Source organism: Eulemur rufifrons, chromosome 8 (genome assembly GCF_041146395.1).
Source record: "Eulemur rufifrons isolate Redbay chromosome 8, OSU_ERuf_1, whole genome shotgun sequence".
Classification (NCBI taxonomy): domain Eukaryota; kingdom Metazoa; phylum Chordata; class Mammalia; order Primates; family Lemuridae; genus Eulemur; species Eulemur rufifrons.
In genome coordinates, this window is record NC_090990.1 from 51,428,778 (window position 1) to 51,452,500 (window position 23,723).

General features: G+C 38.7%; 2 protein-coding genes across 7 annotated transcripts in view; one reads left to right on the forward strand and one right to left on the reverse strand.

Annotated features, from left to right (window-relative positions):
• IL12RB2 (interleukin 12 receptor subunit beta 2) overlaps positions 1 to 1,564 on the forward strand; it is a 79,794-nt gene extending 78,230 nt beyond the window's left edge. The window contains exon 16 of one of the 3 annotated variants that reach the window (XM_069478048.1): positions 309 to 1,564. In XM_069478048.1, the coding sequence (XP_069334149.1) occupies positions 309 to 836 (528 nt within the window). In that variant the 3' untranslated portion in view covers positions 837 to 1,564. The remainder of the gene's footprint in view (positions 1 to 308) is intronic. The other 2 variants (XM_069478049.1, XM_069478050.1) reach the window with 2 other exon arrangements.
• A 10,399-nt stretch (positions 1,565 to 11,963) lies between these two features.
• Positions 11,964 to 23,723, reverse strand: part of SERBP1 (SERPINE1 mRNA binding protein 1) — a 17,292-nt gene continuing 5,532 nt past the window's right edge. For 2 of the 4 annotated variants that reach the window (XM_069480126.1, XM_069480124.1), the window contains exons 5-8: positions 23,323 to 23,442; positions 20,520 to 20,697; positions 16,340 to 16,513; positions 11,964 to 14,935 (exon numbers count right to left, since the gene is read on the reverse strand). In XM_069480126.1, coding sequence (XP_069336227.1) covers positions 14,879 to 14,935; positions 16,340 to 16,513; positions 20,520 to 20,697; positions 23,323 to 23,442 — 529 coding nt within the window. In that variant the 3' untranslated portion in view covers positions 11,964 to 14,878. The remainder of the gene's footprint in view (positions 14,936 to 16,339; positions 16,514 to 20,519; positions 20,698 to 23,322; positions 23,443 to 23,723) is intronic. The other 2 variants (XM_069480128.1, XM_069480127.1) reach the window with 1 other exon arrangement.

The following is a 23,723-nucleotide window of genomic DNA, read 5'->3' on the forward strand; positions in this document are numbered from 1 at the left end:
GACGCCCTCTCTCCTAGCAGAAAAGCAGGCAGCACCGCTGGAGCCACTTTAGAAACAGCCTAGCTGAAGGCTGAGCCCGGTCATGGATCAGTCACTGGCTGAGGTAGAGAGGAGTCCCTGGCTCCTGCCTCTCTGCCTCCCTGACAAGGTTGACAGCTTCTCTTACCTCGCAACGTCAAGGGCCCGCCATGTTGCGCCTGAGGCTGAGTAGGCAGTACAGGTTGGGAGGCCTTTGGGAACCCTGGAGAAGTAGGTTGTCCAGGTCACTTACACAGCAATATGAGCCTCTTTCTCCTCCCTTCTCTCAGGAGAGGACACAGCTGCCCCTGGACAGGCTCCTGACAGCCTGGCCCGCTCCTGAAGAACCTGAGCCCCTGGTCATCAATGAAGTCCTTCATCAAGTGACCCCAGTCTTCAGACATCCCCATCAGCCTGACTGGCCAGACCAGGGACAAGGAGTCCAAGGTCACCATACCTCTGAGGAAGACACAGTGCACAGTGCCTCAAGCCCGCTGCCTCCGCAAGCTCTCCCAGCTGAGAGAAGACAACTAGTGGATCTCTATGGGGTGCTGGGGAGTAGGGGCCCCGAAGCAAAGCCAGGAAACCCAGCCAGTCCCTTGACGGTCCTCCCAGTTGACTACCTTCCCACCCATGAGGGCTACTTGCCCTCCAGCCTAGATGAGGCTCCTCTCTCTGACCCTCTGGGAGAACTGGAGCCTCAGCACATCTCTCTTTCTGTTTTCCCTTCAAGCTCCTTTCACCCACTCACCTTATCCTGTGGTGAGAAGCTCACTCTGGGGCAGTTAAAGATGGGGTGCGACTCCCTCATGCTCTGAGTGGTGAGACTTGAAGCCTGGTGGGTCAGTGTGCCCCCAACCAGCACAGCCTGCCCCACTCACCCAGCTCCTATTCCTACAGCCGTCTTCTCTGGGTGCTGCCGTCAGCTCTGGCTGCAGCTAGAGCAGGCCTGTTGAGTCTCGGGAACTGGGAGTTGGCCCTCCCCAGAGCCTCCAGATTACATCCTCCACCATGTGGACCTCAAGACTCCAGCCTGAGTTCCTGCCAGGTTGGAGTTTCTTGGCTATGCTGGCCAGAAAGGGAAAAGGGGAGGAGAGTGGAAACCAAACCTCTTGCTAGTAATGGTAAGCTGTCCAGAGGCCCATTCATGCAACTACTTATAAAGCACCTACAAGGTACCAGCCCCATCAGCTCTAGATCAGTACTGTCCAGTAGAACTTGCTGCGATGATGGGCGTGTTCTGCCTCTGCGCTGTCCGATACAGTAGACACTAGCCACACTGGCTGTTAACCACTTGGAATGTGTCTAGCTGGACTGAGGAACTAAATTTTGATTATAATTAAATGAAAGTAGCCACACATGGCTAGTGGCTGCCGTGCTGGGGAGTGAAGCTCTACACTGGTGAGAATTACAGGGAGGCTTCAGAACAAATCAACCTAGGGTTATGGATGAGGACATAAAAGACACCAGTGAACACCAGTATAAAGGGCCCCCACGGTGGTCATGACCGTCCTCATCGGTGGCAGTCTAAGAATGTACCTTCTTCCTAGTTTTGCTAGTTTATTGTTTTATTTTGCCTTCATCCTCCAGGGCAGCTTGACGGTGGGGAGCTACCGGAAACTCGCCGTAGGACCTTGGCAAGCCAGCCTCCCCGCCCAATCCCGGTTCTCTTGTAAAGGGCTGGACCAAAGGTTTTCTGATCCCTTGTTTCCTCGTCTTTTTGCTGCAGCAGTTGCTGCTTTCAGGGCCAGGGCTATCTCAGGGTCTAAGACCCCAACCTCTAAGGTGGCACTCACAGGTTGTCTGTCCCCTTCTCCTGAGGGCATTCATTCTGCTTTCATTCCCAGAGACAACTCTGAGTTGGTTCTCTGACCGCTCAAGTTGAGCCTGTAAGTTAATCCCTTTTCCACAGCACGGGCTTGGAACATGACATGTGTCTTGCTCGTTAAACCTGTGGCCCCTGGCGTGTCAGCCTGCCCTGGACCGTTGCTGCTCTAGCCGTTCATTATAGACACTTCCTCGAAGCTGGTAGGGAAGAGTCTTGGTCTAAACTACTGAAAGTACTTGTCCCAAAAGAGCAGGATGAAAGATCCAGGAGCCTTTGTCTTAAATCCCTGTGGAGCCTGGTGCCAACACTCCCCTCACCCCCCCACCCCTCACCCCCGACACTAACCCCGGAGCTGAAGCGGCTCTTCTGCTCTCTTTTGATGTGCATTCAACAAAGTATTTGTTGCAAATTTACACGCCTTCCCTCACCCACCAAACTAGAAATGTGTCCCTGCACAGCCGAGTCCTGTATAAATAACTGTTCTCGGCCTTGGGTTTGCCAGATTTCCCTCAGAGCTCTAGCGACTGAGCGGTGGACATTTTCTCTGCTTGTTCATGTTGATACTCTTGACTCAGCCTTGCTTCCTGCTATTCCAGACTTAGCATTCATATTCTCTCCGGCTTTCTCTGAAAAGCTTATGCTCCTGCCTTTGCACCTCTATCCACCCTACTGAGCTCTTGCGCGGCACCCCACACCATGGTCCTTGTGCCTCGGCATTGCTCTGGCTCGTCTGCCCCAGGGATGCCGTGCCCCTGACTGGTCCTCATGGGCCATGGCAGGGCCACCCGCTCGTAAGCAGGCCAACCTACCGCCTCTTGGCAGTGGGAACTAACTTCACTGCTTTCTTACAACACCAGCGTTTTCCTCTCTTTGGCTTCCTTGGTTACCTGTTATGCATCTTAGTCACTCTTCCCCCACCCCCAAGTTCATAACACCCAACTCCGAGTCTCCCATTTTACACTCACCCGCACACATATCCTTTCCTTTCCCTTAAAGCCCTGGGTGATACCACAGGACTCATTTGTCTTCCCCCACCACCCCACAAACGTTTTTAAGGAAGCCTTCCTTGACTCCTAAAGGCTCCTCGTAAGGACGCTGCAGCCTGCTTGGTGCTGCCCCAGCACGGTATCACTTATCCCTCTCCTGGACTGCAGACGCCTTGGAAGCAGGAAGCATGGCGCCCTCTCCCCAGCACTGTTCCTGGTCCAGAGTAGCTACCAATAAAAAGTAAACACTGTCACCTGCCATTGCTTTTGTCTTATTCCTTCTGTTCCAGAAGCCAGTCCAGCTGTGCCTTCTTCCTCTTTACTAGGACAGTAGGGTTTGCATTTGTTCCTCTTCATTCCCAGCCCCCATTTTCCTCCTTTTATTGACAACACTGCTGTGATACTTGTAGGGGTGTTTGATTTTAAAGACATATTTAAGCATGACTTTGGCAGCTCACTCTGCTGGATACAATGTCCTCTTTCCATGAATGAGGATGGGTAACCTTGTTCTGCCATTGCCCCAGATAGTTTACACAGTCTGCCCCTCTGTCCCCCTCCCCCAGTCAGAACCCCAAATCAGGTTGCCAGGTTTACCAGGACTATGTGGAGCTCACCAACATACAGCCAGGCTTTCAGTCCTCAGGAAATTGAGCAATAATTTTAAATCCTCACTCCTGATATACAACCCAAGGCCAACCCAGAAATCTCTGCTTTATTGAAACACATCAGATTCCTTAACTGTCTGGGACCCTAGTACTGTAAATAGGTCCCTGAATTCATTCTTAATGAAGTCACGGGAATCCACACTATGAATTCTTGTGAGATCCTCTTGTACCTTGAAGGGCCTATCTCTTTCCTAGAAGATTCTATTTCCTGGGCTTCTATCTACCTTAAAGGCAATAGGAAAGTCAAACTAGTGTTATTTAGTTCTTTCCCTTTACTGCCTTCTTCCCTCTCCCTGCAGGCCCCTCCCTCCTGATTTTTTTAGCTTCCATTAAACAAGCCTACAGCTGCAACTCACCAATGCCTTGAGGCTAGCAAAAGAGATGCCAAACTAGGCACATTCTAGTACAGTCAACTCCCCATGTTTGCTTCTTGGTTTTTCTCCACCAGGTTCTGTCCTTTTCTGTCACCTGATGCAGTTGTCACCTTTGAAAGGCACTACTCAAGCCCTCCAAAGGAGGCTTGTTTTTGTTTTTCTCTTCCTAGCCTGCAGGACCCATGGACATTCACATTATCCACTTCTGTGAGTTGACAGGTAAGCCCTCATGAGTAAAACACCCTCTCAAACAAGAGATCAGAAAGGTCTCTTCTTCCCCCTTAAAAAAGAAAAGCAATTCAATCAATTGGCTGATAGAAATAATTAAATCTTTACATCATAATTTACACCAGAGTAAATTTCCAATAAATTAAAATTAGAATCCTACAAAGCTCACACACACAAACTAGACAAAAATATTTACAACATATGCCAAAAATAGCTTCCTCAATAAAGCACTCTAACAGATCAATATGAAAAAAGCCAATACTTCAAAAAAAGAAATGGATTCTGAGTGGGCAATTCACAAAATACGTATTAATGTCCAATAAGTATGAAAAAACAATTGCCTATAATAAAAATGCAAATTACATACTATTTTTCACTTATCAGATTAGCAAAGATTACAGAAAAATTATCCAGCATTAATCAAGGAAACTGAAGTTCACAATCAGGAGTGTTGGTTGGCCCTTTCCTGGAGGGCAGTGGGCAATGTTCCATAAAATTTGAATCAGCAACTCCACACCTAGCAATGTAGCCTAAGGAATAGCATAAATATCCTAAACTGAATGCAGAATCCCTCAACAGCACTGATTAAAATAGTAGGGGGTAGGGGGATAGGAGGAGAGAGCCTTAAATGCCCTTCAGGAGAGACCTAGTTAAATTATGATGTATCTATAAAATGAAACACTGAATTTGGTGGCTCAGGCCTGTAATCCCAGCACTTTGGGTGGCCAGGGCCAATTCCTTGCTTGAGGCTGGGAGTTGGAGACCAACCTGGGCAACATAACAAGACCCTCGTCTCTACAAAAAAATTAAAAAAATTAGCCAGGTGTGGTGGTGCATGCCTGTAGTCCTAGCTACTTGGGAGGCTGAAGCAGGAGGATCACTTGAGCCCAAGAGTTCAAGGCTGCAGTGAGCTAGGATCCCACCACTGCACTCCAGCCTTGGTAACAGAGCAAGATCCTCTTAAAAAAATAAAACGTGTAACAATATTTGACATGGAAATAGTCGGTTACAAAAGGCTGAAAATCTCACTTTTATAAATCAATGCAAAACAAATTCTGAAAGAATATAAACCAAAATGCTAACAGTGGTTATCTCTCTATATATGTTTTAAATTATACCTTTGCATTCTTTTAATTGCAAAAACTCATTGCTCTTATAATTGGATAAGGTCAATAAAATATTACCAATTTTTTTCAAAGACCTGAGACAGTCGGCCTAGAGACAGACACTACTGACTACTTTCTTGGTGGCCCTTGTTTCTTTCACCCTCCATCTTCTGTGTCTGGCACTTTCATTGGCCCTTAGTGCTCCTGTCAGAGGATAGAACAGGCTAAGCAGATGACACAACCAGGTGAGGTGGGGGTGGGGGCACTAAGGTCATAATTGAGGTAATGGATCTTTGAAGTCCAGTTTATATAACAAGCCAATGTTTGCCAAACTCCCATTCTAACAGGAATTGTTAACAATGGTCAATGACATCTAACATAGTACTTAGCGCATGGAGTTTTCAAGGGCTGTAACTCAGTTCTTGCCACCACTGGTTAAGGTAGTGTTATTGCCATTATACAGCTGAGGAAATGAGACATCAATGTTAAGTATTTAGGTCATTAAATATGAAATGTCCTATTTCAAAAGTTTAGTTTATTATATCTCAAATAAGAAACATTACAATTAATCAAAGTTATGTGTAAAGTATTGACACAGTTTTGCCATCTTAACAGTAGCTTGCTTATGCCAGCAGAGAAGCCTGGAGAGCGAGTGGCAATGAAATCCCAAAAGGCATTTTCCACAGCTTGTTGAGAATTGAATATTTTTCTTTGCAAGAAATCGTCCACATTCCTTCAGAGTAGAAGTTGGGGAATGGGGGGATGAAGTGGTCCAAAGCTGTGGTCCCCAACCCTCAGACTTGTACCTTTTGCAGCCAGTTAGGGACTGGGCCTCAGAGCTCTGCTGCCGCCTGTCCCCAAGACACTTAGAAAACAGGGTGGGGAGAGGAGGGCGGGTAGAGCAGGAGGTGAGCTGTGGGCCAGTGAGCAAAGCTTTTACTGCCTCATCTCCCCCTCCATACAAACACCCCCCTATTCTCCCGCCCAGTCCGTGGAAAAATTATCTTCCATGAAACTGGTCCGTGGTGCCAAAAATGTTGGGGACTGCTGGTCCAAAGCCTGGAAGAAGCAGTAGTCAGTTGGTGCAAGGTCTGGTGAATATGGTGGATGACAGAATTTCCAAGTGAAGCTGCTGTAGTTTGAGCAGCATTGTTTTCCATGACATGTGGTCTTGCAAGGGTATTGGCCTGTCTCTATTGACCAATATCAGCTGCTTAATCACAAGCATCCTCATCATTTCATCCAATCAGTTGTAGTAGACATCGCTGTAATCGATTGACAAGGCTTCATGAAGCTGTAGTGGATAAAACCAGCATTGGAGAATCAGACACCATTAGCTTTTTGTGGTGAATATTTGTTTTCGGACTGTGTTTTGGCACTTCATCTTTATCCAGCCATTGTGCTGAATGCTTGCAGATTGTCAGAAAGAATCCATTTTTCGTCATGTGTAACAATATGGTGTATAAGTGGTTCACCTTTATGTCATGACAGCAAAGGCAAGGTTTGAGATGATTTCTCTTCTGATGCTAGTTTAATTTATGCAGTACCCACCTATCCAGCTTCTTTACCTCGCCCATTTGTTTCAAATAGTCCAATAGTGTTGGAATAGTAATGTCAAACCTTGCTGCTAATTCATGTGTAGGTTGAGATGGATTTGATTCCACTAGAGCTTTCAGCTCATCATTATCCACCTTGGTCTCCCCCATGGCTCATTTTCAAGAATAAAATCACCAGAATGGAACTTCTTGAACCATCGATGTACTGTGTTCATTAGCCACATCCTTCCCAAACACTTTGTTGATATTTTGAGCTGCCTGTGGCTCATTGGTTCCATGACAGAACTCATATTCAAAAACAACATGAATTTTTGACTTATCCATGGTTTCACAAAAATTGCTCTAAAAAAAACCTGAAAGATAATCACAAGTCAAAACGTGTGTTTGAAAGAATGAGGATGTACCTTTACAATGAAAAACAAGAAGTGTCAAAGTGAAATGTCAGAGATATCAACTGTCAAACTTAATAAAGAAATCGGACATTTCATACTTAATAACCTATAACTTAAGGGAAGCCACACAACACACACCTAATACCAGTTTGCAGAGCCTAAGTATTAACTACTCTCTACTTCTACTCTATGCAAATGACTGTTCCACAAATTTACATCAATTGGGATTCTGACTGTAGTTGATTCTGTAAAAATCTTTCAATACTACAAACTTCTGAAATAAATGCAGGCCAAAAAGTTATTTTTACTAGGCAACCCAAAACTGATGTTTCCATATTTCTGAAGTTTTAGTTCATTCTTGGTTCCTGAGAAATCACTAAGTGCCTTTTCTTTATCTTATGGTGATTGGTTCCATACTTTGCTAGTGGTCACTTCTTTTAATTACAGGTGCCAAAACCATTCTAAGGCTGGTTCTTCTAAGACTTTAATCACATCTTTAAGGAACATACAAACATATTATGTGCTGCCATGGGGTCCCTTTAAGTCAATTCAGGCCACTTTCCAAGTTCCCCGACTTCAAGGAATTCTCAAATTAAGAAACGCTGGTATTGCCTATGCAAAACAACGTCAGGTGAGGTTCAAAATGGCTCCCCTTTCCAATTTCAGACATTTTACCATTTACAGGTAATAGGACCCAAGGAAACACTATCAAGGCTATGATGAAATTCTCAGAGAATAAACTGTTCTCAAAGGCCCTGAATTTTCACTGGAAAGGCAAGAATACCCACCCTCAGGGCATTTTCACTGGTTCAAAAAACTGTAAAAACACTTTCAAAATTAAATGAAAATTAGTAACAAAACAAAAAAACTGTTCCTTTAGTCTCAATTCACTCGCTAAAATGGCAATGTCTCCTTGCACATTAGCTTTGAGAATGTGGTCTTCGTAACCTGAGGACATTTTTCTTGTATGGTCTAAACCCAGGAGCCAGCCTCCCTTCCCTCTCCCCAAAACCATGTCTCAAGGTGAAAATAGGACTTCCCAAGATTTCATTTAGAAACAGAAATCTTACTTTATTTATTCCATTACAAAGGAAGTAAAAGAGCATTTGCCTTCTTTTCACAACACTAGAAAATACTTGTTTCCTAATTTTGTTTTCTTCATCTGTCATACTCAACTCAAATTGACTGGATTCCTTGGCATTCCTGTAAATATTTAGTTTACCCCCCTCTGATCTGTCAATGGCAGAGTACCTTTCTGGGCAGCTGCAGAGGTGGCTTTAAAAAAAAAAAAAAAAAAAATTACATCCACTTTTGACCTGCTTGTAACAGATTAAAATAATTTTGCAAGGACAGTCAAGTCAGTAAGTCATTTCTTCAGTTACAGATGCAATCTTCAAATCAATTCAAAAATTTTCCTCTAAAAATCTGCAGTTATTTTTAAATTTTAATAACCCTAAGTAGCAAGAGATTGATGGTGCCAAAAAAAGGAAACATTCATGATCTCCTGTAACTTGAGAAGTGCTGGTTAAGTTCTTCAATCAACCATTTACTGGCAATTTTCTCTTATTGTCTATTTCCTCCTGAAGAGAGCTTCTCAGAAGATTGTTTGTAAGTACTTTCACTTAGCATTACATAGCATCCAAAGCACTTCTTTACTTAAGTCAATATGACTTCCAGCTCCAGCATTTGACTCAAGACACGGGATGTCAGTCCGATTAAAAACACTTCAATCTGCTGGATTCTGTTGATACACAGTGACAATTTTCAAGGTATACTGCTATGAACAAAATATAGCAGTGTGAGACACTCACAATATACCATGTAGGTATATATTTTTCCCCCCATAACCAATGAACATCTGCCTTAAAAGTCCAATCCAGGTTTCCCATACATTCGTCAGAAGCTAAACTTTAGTACCTAAGTAAAGCCTTGGCAAATATGTAAGGATTATACTACAAAATTTGGAACACTAAGTTACACTGAAACCAAATTATTAATATCTGTAGTTTCTAAGGTAAAGCTCCTTTTTTTTTACCATTCCTCGCCCCCCACCCCAAGAAATGGAGCTGTGTTAGTTTCACTGGAAATTCTGAATTTAGGGGAATACACAAATAAACCAATTGCCTATCACTAAACAGAATGATGTATTAATTCACCAGTCATAAAGGCCTAAACATGTTCAGTCATGTAATGGGGGAAAAGGAAAACTATCTTCTTTGATGTAGTCAATTTATTTCCAAATTCACCCCAGAAATCTGAGCACTTAGACAAATGTCTGAACATGTGTGCTTGTCTAACTATTGTCAGTGTGGTTGCCAAATGAAGCAATGTATCTGTGGATTATTACACCCCAGGTATAAAACATGGAATTCAACATGAAAAGTTCCCAAAACAAAACAAAAATTTTTCTTGGACATTATTTGCTGGCTAACATTTTAGTCCCAAATTCTAGGCAGTCAAATGTCAAGAACCAAGTTAACTTGGACCACTTTAAACAGAATCTTCATTCTAGGTATACAAGAATGAATGCTATTTCTTTAGAGATTTTCTTAGATCCTAAGTCTAGGGAAAGAATCAACCACGACTGCAATCAAGGTGATAAGCGCAAACTAATACAATCGTCTAAAGATAAGCTACTTCCCATTTCCCTACTCACTGACACATTATCAAAGTCGTGATGTTAGCCTTTCACTTTCCACATTTCCATACCAGTAATGCAACTATGAACAAAGCTACCCAAGGTCAGTTCAGAGCAATTGTCTGATCACCATGAATCAATCAGATTTTTTTAAAGTCCATAATGAGTCAGAATTACCAGATATGTTACCACCAGTTATCTTTTATATATAGTCTTCCACTCACAAATTTTAGGAGGGGTACTTATACAAGCCCACTGAGAATTGCCACATCCTTCCAAATGGACAGCAAAAGGGACAAACATTAATGATTTAAAACACTAAGGGCTGGGTGTGGTGGCTCATGCCTGTAGTCCTAGCACTTTGGGAGGCCAAGGTGGGAGGATTGCTTGAGGCCAGGAGTTGGAGACAAGCCGGGGAAATAGAGAACCGCATCTCTACAAAAAAAAATTTTTTTAAGAAAACAAAACAAAACAAAACAAACCCCAACTATGTACTAAGTACACAGATTAAACCTCAAAAACATAATCTGGTAAATTACTTTCTAACTTGCGTGAGCATTTCTCACCTTCTTCCATTTAGAATTGAACAAATGACTCCTGGTTATTTAGTATATAAGTAACCAATAGCACAAAACCTAAATTCCACCCAAACAGGCATTCTAAGCTCTAAAACCTGCAGTCTCCAGAAGGCATTAATTTCTGCCCCAATTCAACCTATGGAGTTAATTAAAAGACATGTTTTCTTACCTATATAAAATGGTCAGAATTCTCATGGAAAAACCAATAATCACAACAGAAAGCTTACCCTAAGTGACTTGAGAAGTGCCACTAAACATGGAACATTAACTATAATCATGGCATTAGGATTACTTTTATAGATTTATAATTCCCTTAACAGCTTTCAAAATATACTTAGTTGCAACCTACATCATCTTTCTTAAAAATTACAAAACCAGCTTTACTAGAAAGCTATCAGATATCTTGCCCATATTCTGATTATAGAGGTGAAAAGTTTGCTTTAAAATTACTTTTCATTCACAACTTCCCATACGGTAAAACCATTGAACTTAGACCTAAATTTATTTCAAAAGAAATGTTGATCTGGCAGGGACAGCTTAGATTAGGGGTCAGCAAACTTTGGTAAAGGGCCACATCGTAGGCTTTGTGGGCTACCTACCTTTATCATAGTTTAACCCTTTAAAAATGTAAAAGCCATTCTTAGCTCAGGGGATGTACCAAAACAGGCCACAGGCTGATGATATAGCACTTTATTTAAACAAAAATCATTTCCAGTGTTCCTACTTGTACCTGTGGCCAAGACACTGATGGCTTTAACAGTTCATCTTTATATCCTAATCACTTTCTGAAATTAAGCCTCTCATGTTTAGGTTACAACCTTGCTTTCCCTATGTTCTTGGATTTACTAAATCCCTCAGCCTAATTTACTTCAATCCCTTCTCATATAACCTTTAAACTTAAAAATCAAGCAAGATTCTCAAGTTGAGAGTCATGCCAAGGTTAAAGGTTATCCCAGGCACAGCTAAGCAAAAAGTAACTGAACCCAAATTTCTGAAAGCTGCCATTTAATAATCAACCATCAATAAAACCTGACAATTTATTTTGCAAATGATGTTGATAAACTATTTCATTAATTACTAGGGCCCAGAAGTTCAAGTAGGTATCATTTCACTGTCTTGCTATTAGTTCTGCTCTATAAAGCATAGTAGTAACCAAGCTTCTGGTCTTTCTCAGGTCAGAGCTGGCTTTTAAGTATTTAGACTCACTAAACACATATTAATCTCAGTACAATAAAAACGTTTGGGTTAGAACCTATTTTCTAAGCACTTAGACAGTAGAACTGCATGCACCTGAGATCCCTAGAATTTGCTATACCAGATAGCTCAACACTGGAATCCATTAATATACCTGCACAATCTTACCTTTAAGGTCAACATCAGTTAGGTTCTAACAGCTTCACATTGCTCAAGTTTTTAAAAACCTTTTAATATCTGTTAGTTTCTTCCACACACTAGTGCTTTCTTAAAGATATATTTTTAAAATCCAATACACAATATTTAGACTTTGTATGCAACTTCCTAGAAGAATAACATTTTCCTATTTCAGTGCAACCATCTTTAGCAATTAGAAAAATAACATAATCCAAATGAATGCTTAATATTCTCCCTTCAAACCCATACCAAGTTTCCCAAATATATTTACAACCCTGGAGATGATGTGTCCTGCTTCGATTTTAAAAATAAAACTGAGTTAAGTAACTAGATATATAGTGCCTGGTGACACTTTTAAGTTTTTAATAACTCCACAGGTCTCAAAATAGTGTTTTCCTAAAAACTGTCCCCAATCACTTCAACACAAGCTGTTAATGTCTAAAATTTCTGCTTTGGAATCACTTCCATTTAAAAGCATCAAGATAAAAGTTCACTAAAACATTAGCTGCCTTTACTATTTTAGGGCTCTGTATCCACTAACGGATTCTTCCCTCAGGGTATCACACCATTTGTCAATAACAGGTGGCCAATCAGCATGATTAACTTTCACCTTCAAAAAATGATTTGCTAAAAAGTGACAATTATCAGTCCTTGAAATTCACATTTTAAAAGAATTCAACTTTGCCTTCCGAAATGGGAAGTGTGAAAGGGGGAAAAAGAAGAAAAATTGAATTCAACTTTCCCAACTAAAGCAGTCGTTATAGGTATGGTTCCCAAATGTGATTTGACAGCCTGGCTTAGCAAATAATAACCCTACATAAAATCTAAATTTAAAAATATGAGCATTGTATCTTGTGGGTGTGCACACAGGGCAGAAACCAGGAAAAACATGACGATAAATGGGTTCCTAATTTGTTTTTATGACTTTTAAGAAGTGAGCATGAAAATAAATCTTTATTTTCAGTTATTACCCACCAGTAAGAGAAAGTTAGGTTCACAGTTTTAGCTCTTGACACAAAGTGAACTAGGAGGCAAATTTATATCCATCAGACACAACTAATGGACCAACTTTTTAAGTTCAGGCTATCTAGAAAGCTTGCAACATACCAGATATTGCTGTTTATTCCTGTGACGGCAATGGGTGACAGTGAGTAGAATTTATGAAGTGTTTTTAATAGCAGGTGTTTTCTATAACATGTTGCTGAAAAATCAAGAGGTTTATAAACATGTCACATGTTCAGAAATGAGTTAGATACTTTAAAAGTCTAAACACACTGATTTAGGAGTGCGTATGTTGCAATCTCAAGAGGGGTCAATAGTCCATATGGACTAAATTAATACTTGCCTCTGGGTAGCAGGTATGTTTGTAAATATAAAATTATATTAGACATTAGCACCAGTGCAGAACATGCTCAGCATCATAAGATCGAAAACACCAGCACAAGTTTATCCATCACTAAAAAACAATTACAATTACCTCCTTCCTAAAATGTCAGACTAGCAGGTAATTTAGATTAATAAATCTAATCCAAATGAATAACTCTTGTACGGTACAATTTTTCTCTTTTAGAAGTGTATGTGAGAACCAATCAGCTAAATGGCAGACATACTAAAGACTGAAGATCTTCAGTATTTTTATAACTAGACATTACCATACATAGGTAGACAATTACTCAACATCGAGGGACAAGATTCTTAAAACTTTAAATAAAATTCCTTTCCTGTTTATCAATAAATGTGGCAGATTTAAAAAAAAAAAAACACCTAAAAAACCTGTTTTATTGATCATCCTCCCCGTGTATGTTTTAGTAAGTGGTGATGCTCCCAAAGAATCCATTATTAACCTAATATTCTAATGGAGGAAGAGGGAAAAGATACTTATCACTTTCTGTGAAACAAACATTCATCTATCAACTTAAGACCAAATAAGAGCAAAATAGGAAATTCAGAAATAGTTAAGATTTTTGGTTTATATTTCACAGATGGTGCTGCTGTTCCAACCTTATAAAGTAAAGCTGTCTGCTTTCCAAATTCCAAAAATTAAAATATTCCCCCATCTAACCATACTAACCAGTGCCCTTTGGTTTCTTTAGAACAAGGAAGGGTTAAACGGTTACCAATTATGTATGTACTATTTTGATTTGGGGACCTTTCACAGACACAAATCACACCGTGTGGCCAGACACTTATTTTACAGAAGAGTTTAAATATTACGCATTAGCCAAATCAACTTATTCTACCCACCCTGTTGGAGGAGAAAAAAATTCTAATACCCATGAAACTATTTCACTTGACAGGATGTGTCTTACCAACAATAAGTAGCTTAAACAACTTTCACCAATAAGGTGTCTAGTTTGGCTTTTAAAATGGGAAAGCACACATTTGAAAAGTAAATATAGTTGAAATTATAAATCGGTTATAATTTGAACCTAATGAACCATGCAAGGAGCAAGAGTTAATAAACCAATGTGCTTTGAATTTGTTCAAGTACTGATATTTCTGTATATAAAGATTTAGCATATATATAACAGCTATCATGAGAAGTGAAAAGATTTTTCCCCAAAATGAAAATATTAAAACTAAGTTAAAATACATAAAGTAGTTAGTATTCCACACAGCATAAAATTCGACAAATCAAAGTTTACATGTCCCGGTTGACCATGTGTGAAAACGCAAAGCAGGTATTAAAACCGGTATGTCCAATATTTAAAACCAGTTTATAATTGGGGGAACATCTAAATCCTTAATTAAAAAACACAAATGAAGTGAAAGCTTTAAACTGGTACACACTGTTCACACCTATATTTCAAGTTTGGAAATGCATATTTGCAAGCAGCAATACAAAAGTATTCATGAAGAATGCATAATCTCTGAAAATTATGAAAACATCCCTGCTACCAATACATTTCTAAATACAAAACTGACTACCATATTTGTTACTTCTGTGTAGCGAGAGAAGTTCATTTTCAAAACAGATAAAATTCAGTCTTTAGGTGTGAATGGTATGAATGACAGTCTTTTTCTTTCTTTTTTTTTTTTTTTTTTTAAATTTCTTAAGTTGTTTGGAATCCTTAAGCATGCAAAAAGCTTTGAACAGAAGGGTCCACAAAGGAACCAGGGTTGTCTTGTGGCATCCAGTTAAGCCAGAGCTGGGAATGCCTCTGGGTCATCCACATCGGGAGCAGAAGCACTTGACTGAAAAAGAAACAAACCAAAATTACCCACAATTCTTAAAAATGCACTGCTAGTGTATACGTTTAGACAGAACTCTAAAAAAAATCTTGGTGTTAAAATACTAGGTAAAATTTATCAAAGCTTTTACTTATAAAAGGCAAAATTTTGGATCAGAATAGGACTACAAATATTTGCAATGAGCCTTGTCCTGAATTTCTATCAAGACCTATTTTCATTTCCTAGTAACAGTATGGGTTGTTTTACTTTTCAAAAAAACCATGGGATATGTAAGTGAATTCTTTGTTGTTCAGTATTCTTGTACTTTTTCCACTCACTAAACAAGAGTAGCATCAATGTGAAAGCATGCTAAGAAACCAATTTAACATTTATGTAGTACATTCAATGTTTTAAAAAAAGGAGCCCCCCCCCAAAGAAGAGAAAGGGGTCCCAACTGTTATTTATAGCCTAAAGTACAAATAACAACAAAACTAAAACGAATGTATTGAAAAGGCCATAAACACAACACTGGTCTTAAAAAAAGATAGATGTCAGAAGAAGAAATAAAGTATCATTACACTGGCACTGAGGACCTTAAATCTATATTAAGTTACCACTATAATCACAATCAAGGAAGTGGGTCCCCAAATTTGTCTATCAGGTGTTGAGAATCCAAGAGGACATTATGGCTGTTTCCAAGCTGGACCATAAGACAAAATGAAATAACCCCAAGGTTACCTCTAATATTTTAGCTTAATAATAGTCATTAAAAGCAGACTTTGGCATCAGACAGACCCAAGTTCATGTCTATCAATTACGTGGGCAAAGTATTTCATTAGGAACTTGTTTTGTGCCACATGTTGTGCAAAGCACTGGAGAGATTATAAAAAGTAAGAAAAAAGTGACTCCCAACTCTCACAGAAGAGTCTAGTAAAAGAAATCAAGAACAAAAAAAGTGTCAACAATCATGTGTCACATAAGGAATTATACAATGAACACACAGAGGTTACCAAGCTGAGACCTAAAAGGCAGTTAGGCATTATCAAAGTAAAAAAATCATCAAAGATTAGTATTTCAGGTCAATTTTAGCAAAGGCCAAGACTTCACTTGATTCCCTGTACCAGGATTTCCTCATCTGTAAAACAGGGATGTCACCAAAGTAAGAATTAGATGACAAAGTACATAAAATGCCTAGCACAACACCATGACCAGCACCTAATAAGAACTCAATAAAGTGTGGTAATCTAATACTACCGACAACACTGTTCAAAAAGTCATTTAAGTGATTTAAACAAAAATACAACCTAAAATGTAGTTTCTTGAAGGTATGTCTACATCTTCTACTTCCTTATGTCTCCAAGAGGACCTAGCCGGTGATTTACAAGTCTTTGAATTACTTAAAAGGGAAAAAGAAGTCTTTAAAATAACCTTGTCAGTCCTGCTGCCACGGTTCGGACGTCCACCACGTCCACGCCCACCTCGTCCTCCCCTGCCACCACGTCCTGGGCGGCCAAGGTCTCCAAAATTGATCTCCAGCTGAGACGTTATATCATTTGCTGGCTTCCGGAAATGATGGTCCATAACGGAATCTTCAGCGTGAGCCTACAAATTTAAATGAAGACCATTGGGTAGTTAAGAGGAAAGTAATGTTGTAAGATTTCTAAATAATGAGCTTTCTCCTAAAAAGACCAAAAATCCAAACTTTACTTTGTGTGAACAAACATGTCATCTCCTCCACAGGTAGTAAGTAACCATTGGGTTCAGCTATAGTGATCTTAAAGGAAGAATTCCCTTCACTTTTCTCTATCTCAAACTTCTGTAACTTTAAATTGCAGGCGATACTGGCAATCTTCAATTAAAGGCATATAAATGATCACGATACGATCAACCCAAGTGGCTGGTCCCCATCCCAGACCTACTGAATCTGACTAGGAATGAAATCTGACAAGCACATTTTAAATATGCCCTTCAGACTGTGAGTGGATCCCTGATGAAGACCTTTCAAAAGATGGCATGTAAGGTTTCTACTAGTGATAATACTGAATCTCTACAGATTATAAAGAAAGAAAACCTCTGCTTTGCATTCTTCCAACTACAACTTGGGAAAAAATATTATCTCTAGACTTCTCAGAAGGGTTTTCTGTTCATATACAACTATTACGCTCTCCCACAATTGGAGAGCTAGAAATTTAAACACTACACCCTTTACACAAGACAGGGGGACCTTGAAAAGCTATGCACAGATAACACCACACCTTAAATGTACTAAAGAAACCTTAAAAATCGTGCTTGTGAAATCCAGATCATCTTTTTGCATTTATGCATACGCTATATATATGAGCCAGTCTGGGGGAGGGAGGAAGCAAAAATCCAGACAACTGCTTAATGCCTGATTTCTTGTATATTTAGTATGAATGGGTTTTAATCTTCTAGTTGGGAACTTCACTTATACCACTTAAAAGCATTTTTCTTTTCCTAAATACATGTATGATCCTCTTTTCTGAAGGAATAATGAAGATTTTGTTCTTTCTAAACAATTTATAATATTACAGCTGTCAATAACTATGCTTTAAAATACAAATAAATTTTTGTGTTTTTATTCTTTACACATCATCTCATACCCGAATTATATGGCATCCTTTTATGCCATGCCAACTCACTTTAAATAGAAGGTTCTTCTAATATTAATTTTAAAGGAGACTAGAAATATAAATAAATGTAAATTCACAAACCACCAGCAAATTAAAATCAATTATATATATTGTCTAACTTTAAGTGCTCTTTCAAACCAAAGATACCCATTCATTACCAACTGCAAATCAAAATAAAAAATAACATTAAAAAAATCAAAACAGTATAAAAAGTAATCACATAAAATTTACATTGTACTTGGTATTATTAAGTAATCTAAAGATGGGTTAAAGTATATAGGAGAATGTACATATAGGTTATATGCAAATGCTATACCATTTTATATAAGGGACTTGAGCATCCATGAATTTTGGTATCTACCAGGGTCCTGGAACTAATCCCCTACAGAGACTGTACTAGTATGAATTTGCAAAAAACTTTTTTTCTAGAGCAGCTAGGGAATCCTAAGTCATCAACAGAAAACTCTGATGTCAGCTCTGTCAATAACATGGCACCTCAGTTCTCCATTTCTGAAGAAAGTAAAGTTCCTTCTTTCCACTAACTACACCTCATATTTGTTGTGAGGACGAAGACATGTAAAAGTTAAAGATTCCTTAGCATTATATACAACAAACTTAAAGACCTAAATATTCAAATAAGGTCACGTATGCCAATAAGACCAGATATAAACACATATTCCTATCACAAAGGGTCCAAACATATGAAAGTGGCTTTATAATGAAAAGGTCCTGGTTTCAAAGCTATTCATAACCAATTTAACATTTGGTAATTCAAATTTGTAATCATATACATTACCTTGTATAATAGTTATTTGTAAAAAGCTCAATGTAAAAGGATATTTAAAATTGGAATATCTAACCTGGTATCTATAAAATGCATAAAAAGACTTCAGGGTATTAATGAATCACCCAAAATTACAACTAGAATTTTACATGTACATGTATTTTGTTCTGGGAAAAAGTCCAGCTGGGACCCCAAAAAAGTTATAAATAATTTTAAGGAAGGCTAGGTAAATCTTTTTCATATTAACCTAGGCAGTTTAATAATCAGTTCAAATAAACAATCTCCCCAAGATGAACTTTCATGGTTCTTAAATAAGGAATTTTATTGTCTTACTCAGACATACTATCTTTAAGAACAAAACAGCCAATGGGTTCTAATGGTTTCTTTTCCTCTCTACGGACTTGTCACTTATGACAATGTCTTCATTTACTATGTTTGTAGAGTAAATGTTACAACCATCTCTTCTAAATTGAAGTCCCTTCAACTTCAATTTTATGTTAAAATGTTTCCAAGTTTGACTCACAGCCTTTTTTTGGTTTAAAAGATTAAAACGTACTAAAATATCATTAAATCTTTTTATTACAGGTTGCCCTCACAACATTTTAATTTAACTTTACCTTTGGATGATAGAATTTGTACTCTGGATTTCTGGCACAGTCCAATTTATGATATGAATGTAATCAAACACAAATGTCAAAAAGTTAAAGAAAGCTGATGGAAAAAAAGTATTTAGTAGAAGAAATAATGCAGTTTGTTAGCTAAAACTATGACTAAAATTTCATGCTTACACAAACCCTAATAGGATGCAGAGATGAGACATTCCTCTAGGAACATGTCCCAAGGCTGAACTAGAAGCTACCAAATAAAAAGCTACCAATGTGACTTTCTCAAATAACAGCTGACCCTTGAACAATTTGGCTTTGAACTCTCTTAATGCCTCCGACCACCCAAGTCAGCAAAACCAATTCCTCTTCTTTCTCAGGCTACTCAAAGTGAAGACAACAAGGACAATCCATTTCCATTTTCTCTTCTTTATGATTTTCTTAACATTTTCTTTCTCTGGCTTACTTTACTGTGCGAATACAGTATATAATACATTTAACATACAAAATGTGTGTTAATTGACTTCGTGTTATCAGTAAGGCTTCCAGTCAACAGCAGGCTATTAGTTAAGTTTTCGGGTAGTCAAAAGCTATTCTCATTTTTGAGTATAACTCAGGGGGTAGACAGATCAGCGCCCCTAACCCCCACCATTGTTCAAGGGTCAACTGTATTTTCATTAGTTTCCATGTTTCCTAAGTAAAAAAAAAAAAAAAACCCATGAATTAATTCTTTGATCTTTACAAGGCATCATTCCACACTCAAGGATGATACTACCATTTACTCAGAGTCCTGACCATTATGCATAGTACAGGCAGATGGTCTCAAAAGTTGAGTACTTAATGAAGCCACTTATATTTTAGGTTAAATCATATGAAAATGCCAAGATTTCTACCTAATACCACAGTCTTTTAATGATTTCCAGTTTGGCAAGATTTCAAAAAATATAACCACAACTTTGAAAAAGAACTACGATATTTCCAAAACACTAATAATTATACAACATATCACTGACAACTTTATTAGAAAAAAAGAACACTATTGTATTAAACATAATTGTGAACTTACTGAAGAACTAAATTTCTTATGTGGTAATGGAGCTTATTTTCCTTTTCCTGCAAGTTATCTGCCCCAAATGATCCTATGTAAACCTTTTTTTTTTTTTTTTTTGAGACAGAGTCCCGCTCTGTTGCCAAGGTTAGAGTGCCGCGGCGTCAGCCCAGCTCACAGCAACCTCAAACTCCTGGGCTCAAGCAATCCTCCTGCCTCAGCCTCCTAAGTAGCTGGGACTACAGGCAAGCGCCACCATGCCCGGCTAATTTTTTCTATATAGATTTTTAGCTGTCCAAATCATTTCTTTCTATTTTTAGTAGAGACGGGGTCTCGCTCTTGCTCAGGCTGGTCTCGAACTCCTGACCTCGAGAGATCCTCCCGCCTCGGCCTCCCAGAGTGCTAGGATTACAGGCGTGAGCCAACCTTTTTTAAACAAAATATTACCCAAGTGAAATTTAAACAAAAATTATAAATACAATTCAAGTCACACCTGAACACTTTCAAACACCAGAAAACTTACCTCTTCACTCTTAGATTTATGAAGAACAAATCCCTTTTTCCACTGCCCATCAGCACCTTCATTTGGTTTTCGGATATTAAATTCTACTTTTGCCCGGTCCTTATTTTGAATAGCCTTCCATTCATCCAAAGTCATCTCTTTTGGACCCTCTTCCTTTACCTCTTCAACTTCGTTCTCCCTGCAAAAAGATGTTTAAATTTTATACCTGGTAGACAGCTGGTATAATTTACGTAAAAGTATCTCAAACTTACAATTGTAAGTTAATCTTGGCTGGTTGGTAATCCTTTAGAGAAAGACGACTAAGTATGGAGATACCAGTTTGCTGTATACCCCAACAGCTAACATTCAACTTTCTAGAGACTAGGAATCAGTGCTTGTTGATTAGTGCGGGGATTACAAGTGTTAGCCACCATGCCAGACCTAAAATATACACTTCTTAATAACACACTACTTTGTTTTAAAACTAACCTCTTATATGCCTAATCCTGGGCCTATCTTCTCCTAAAAGATGCATTTTTAATTTTCAGAATTTCTCAACAATATGTAACTCATAACAAATATGAAAATAACTACCTAGGATGCCTGTGAACAACCAGGTTTCAAATTTTAGAATAGAAAAGAACCGTCTCTCTTACGATTTCAGCAACCAGCACTTAAAGCAAAGTAAAGTAAGAGCTCAAGTTCCCACAATTCCCAAAACCTACACACTGCAACTTTCAAACCAGTGTGTATTGTACATGGACTGGAGACTGAGGTTTCACTAGTAATGGAACTGTCCACAAAGCACAAAGGTTTCAACAGTTACTACCAAATGAGTTATTTCCCAATATAATTCTCAGGCCATAACTACTGAATATTATCCTTTCCCTTTTTCACAGAAACAAAGCCCAGCCCTCGGAATCCATTATTTTAGTCTAATTTCATTTTCCAATTGTCACCAAACAAGTTATTTGCTATTTTGGGAGCCCTGCTTCTTTCCAAAGATAGCAGGTGATTCAGTTAGCCTTAGAGATCAAATATCTTAGCCTATGATGCTGCCCATTACTGTTTGACAAATCCTATTTTAAAACTTCCTAGAGTAAGTTTACATCAAATTGACTGGATCTTGGGTATAGAGTGCAATTTTGTCATCTTATAGATGAGAAAACTAAGCATCTAAAAAAAGGTCCTAGTTACCCCTATGTTATGACACAGCCAGGAACAGAATAGCATACGTTTCTATCACATCATGAAGCCATGACACCTACCTTTCAAAGGTTGCTGTAAGAAGCAAAAGAGAACCAAACAGAAACTGGAAACTATTATTAAGGGAGTTAATCAAAGTCAGCCAAAGTCGTACTTCTTAAATTTATACTTCCATATGCAAGGTACATACTATGTTGCTCAGATTCTTCCATAAAGTGAGACTGCTCTGCTCTAATGTGATCGTTATTCTTTAAAACAAACACTCCTAATTTCATTCCTGGGTCCTGAGCTAAGGATTTGTTTCTAGTACCCTACCAATACATCATTATCTTCTGGGAAAATTATCATCACTCTGAAAGTGACTGAAACATGGGCTCTCTTTTTTGAGGCAGTCTTGCTCTGTCACCCAGGCTAGAGTGCAATGGCGCCATCACAGCTCACTGCAACCTCGAACTCCTAGGCTCAAGTGATACTCCTGCCTCAGTCCCCCAAGCAGCTGGGACTACAGGCACATGCCACCACACCAACTAATTTTTTTATTTTTTGTAAAGATGGGTTCTCGCTCTTGTTCAGGCTGGTCTCAAACTCCTGAGCTCAAGCAATACTCCCGCCTCAGCCTCCCAGAGTGCTAGAATTATAGGTGTGAGTCACCAAACCCAGCCCCCACGGGCTGTTTATTAATGTTACATAGAGTTCATTTAACTCACCAATCAGATTTCATTATTTACTACACAAAACTATGATTCCATATAGTTTTGCATAAATAAAACTTATATTACCCCAAGTGCAAAACACCCAACATCATGTATTTTTATTCACTCTCTCCAAGAGTAAATCGTTCTTCCCTATCCCAACAAACCTATGGAATATGATACTCCCATCACTCTAATAGTGGTTCTCAGTAAGAGCAATTCTTCCTAAAGAAAAGAAAAAGTTCAGAAAGAGCATTCCCTGATTGATGTGAAATGCTCCAGTTAAGAATCACTGTCCTAAATAATCTGTAATCCAAGACTTTAAACCATAATACTATAACAAACAACTGGCATATAACTTCTGCTTGAGTTGACAGAAACTACAGGAAGGCATTTAATTATTTTTACCAGCTTAACTTGAATCTTTAAAACAACTCCCACCCTTGAAAAAACAAAAACTTCAAAACCAAGTCTTCTACCTAAACTTGCAACACGAACATTAAGAAAGCTAGTGAACTAAATTATGATCTTTGCTCTTCTCATACATTTAAAAACAGGCCAGTAATGCTATGTTACAAATTCTATGTTGATGGGAAAAAATTTAGCAATGAAACTAATTTTAAAAAGGTCATGTTTTCTAGTTTTCGATGGTCTCAGAAAATTTGTACAGTTTATAACAGTGGTAAAATGCCTAACCAAATAGAAATAACCACCACATTAATATATTCTATTTTTCAAATCATTTGAGCCAAATATATACATGTAAAGCACTCTTCTAAATACTATTTGAGGGATGAGGATACAATAAAAGTCTCTCTTGTCAAAAAGCCCTCAAATAACAGCATGAAGTCTATGGGCCATCTTATTGGTAAAAACCCAAACTGATTTCAATCCTGGGGCATTACAATCACACACAAGCCACTTACTTATTTTCAGTGTCTGCCACTGGATGTTCTTCACCTTCAGGTGTTTCCTCAGTCACATTTGATTGATCCAAGTCACTGCAATTATAAGATATTTGTTTCTGAATGTATTTTGGGGACTCTCTAAGGAAAGAAAGAAAAAGAAAGGCATCTAGGTCCATTTACATGTAACCAAAGGGTTCTTCATACAAAGATACTAAAACCGCCTCACATCTCTGAAAAGTCTTTTCTTACTAAATTACTACTCCCCAGTAGACTAAGAGAAAACAATACAAACTACTGATTAAATTAGTTCACATGCTTCATACTTAAAAAGTACCAGGACAAGACAGTGCTAAAACAAAGCTTTACTGGCTTATCAAATTTTCTACCAACTAGAATGTCAATAGCTAGATTAGGAACCA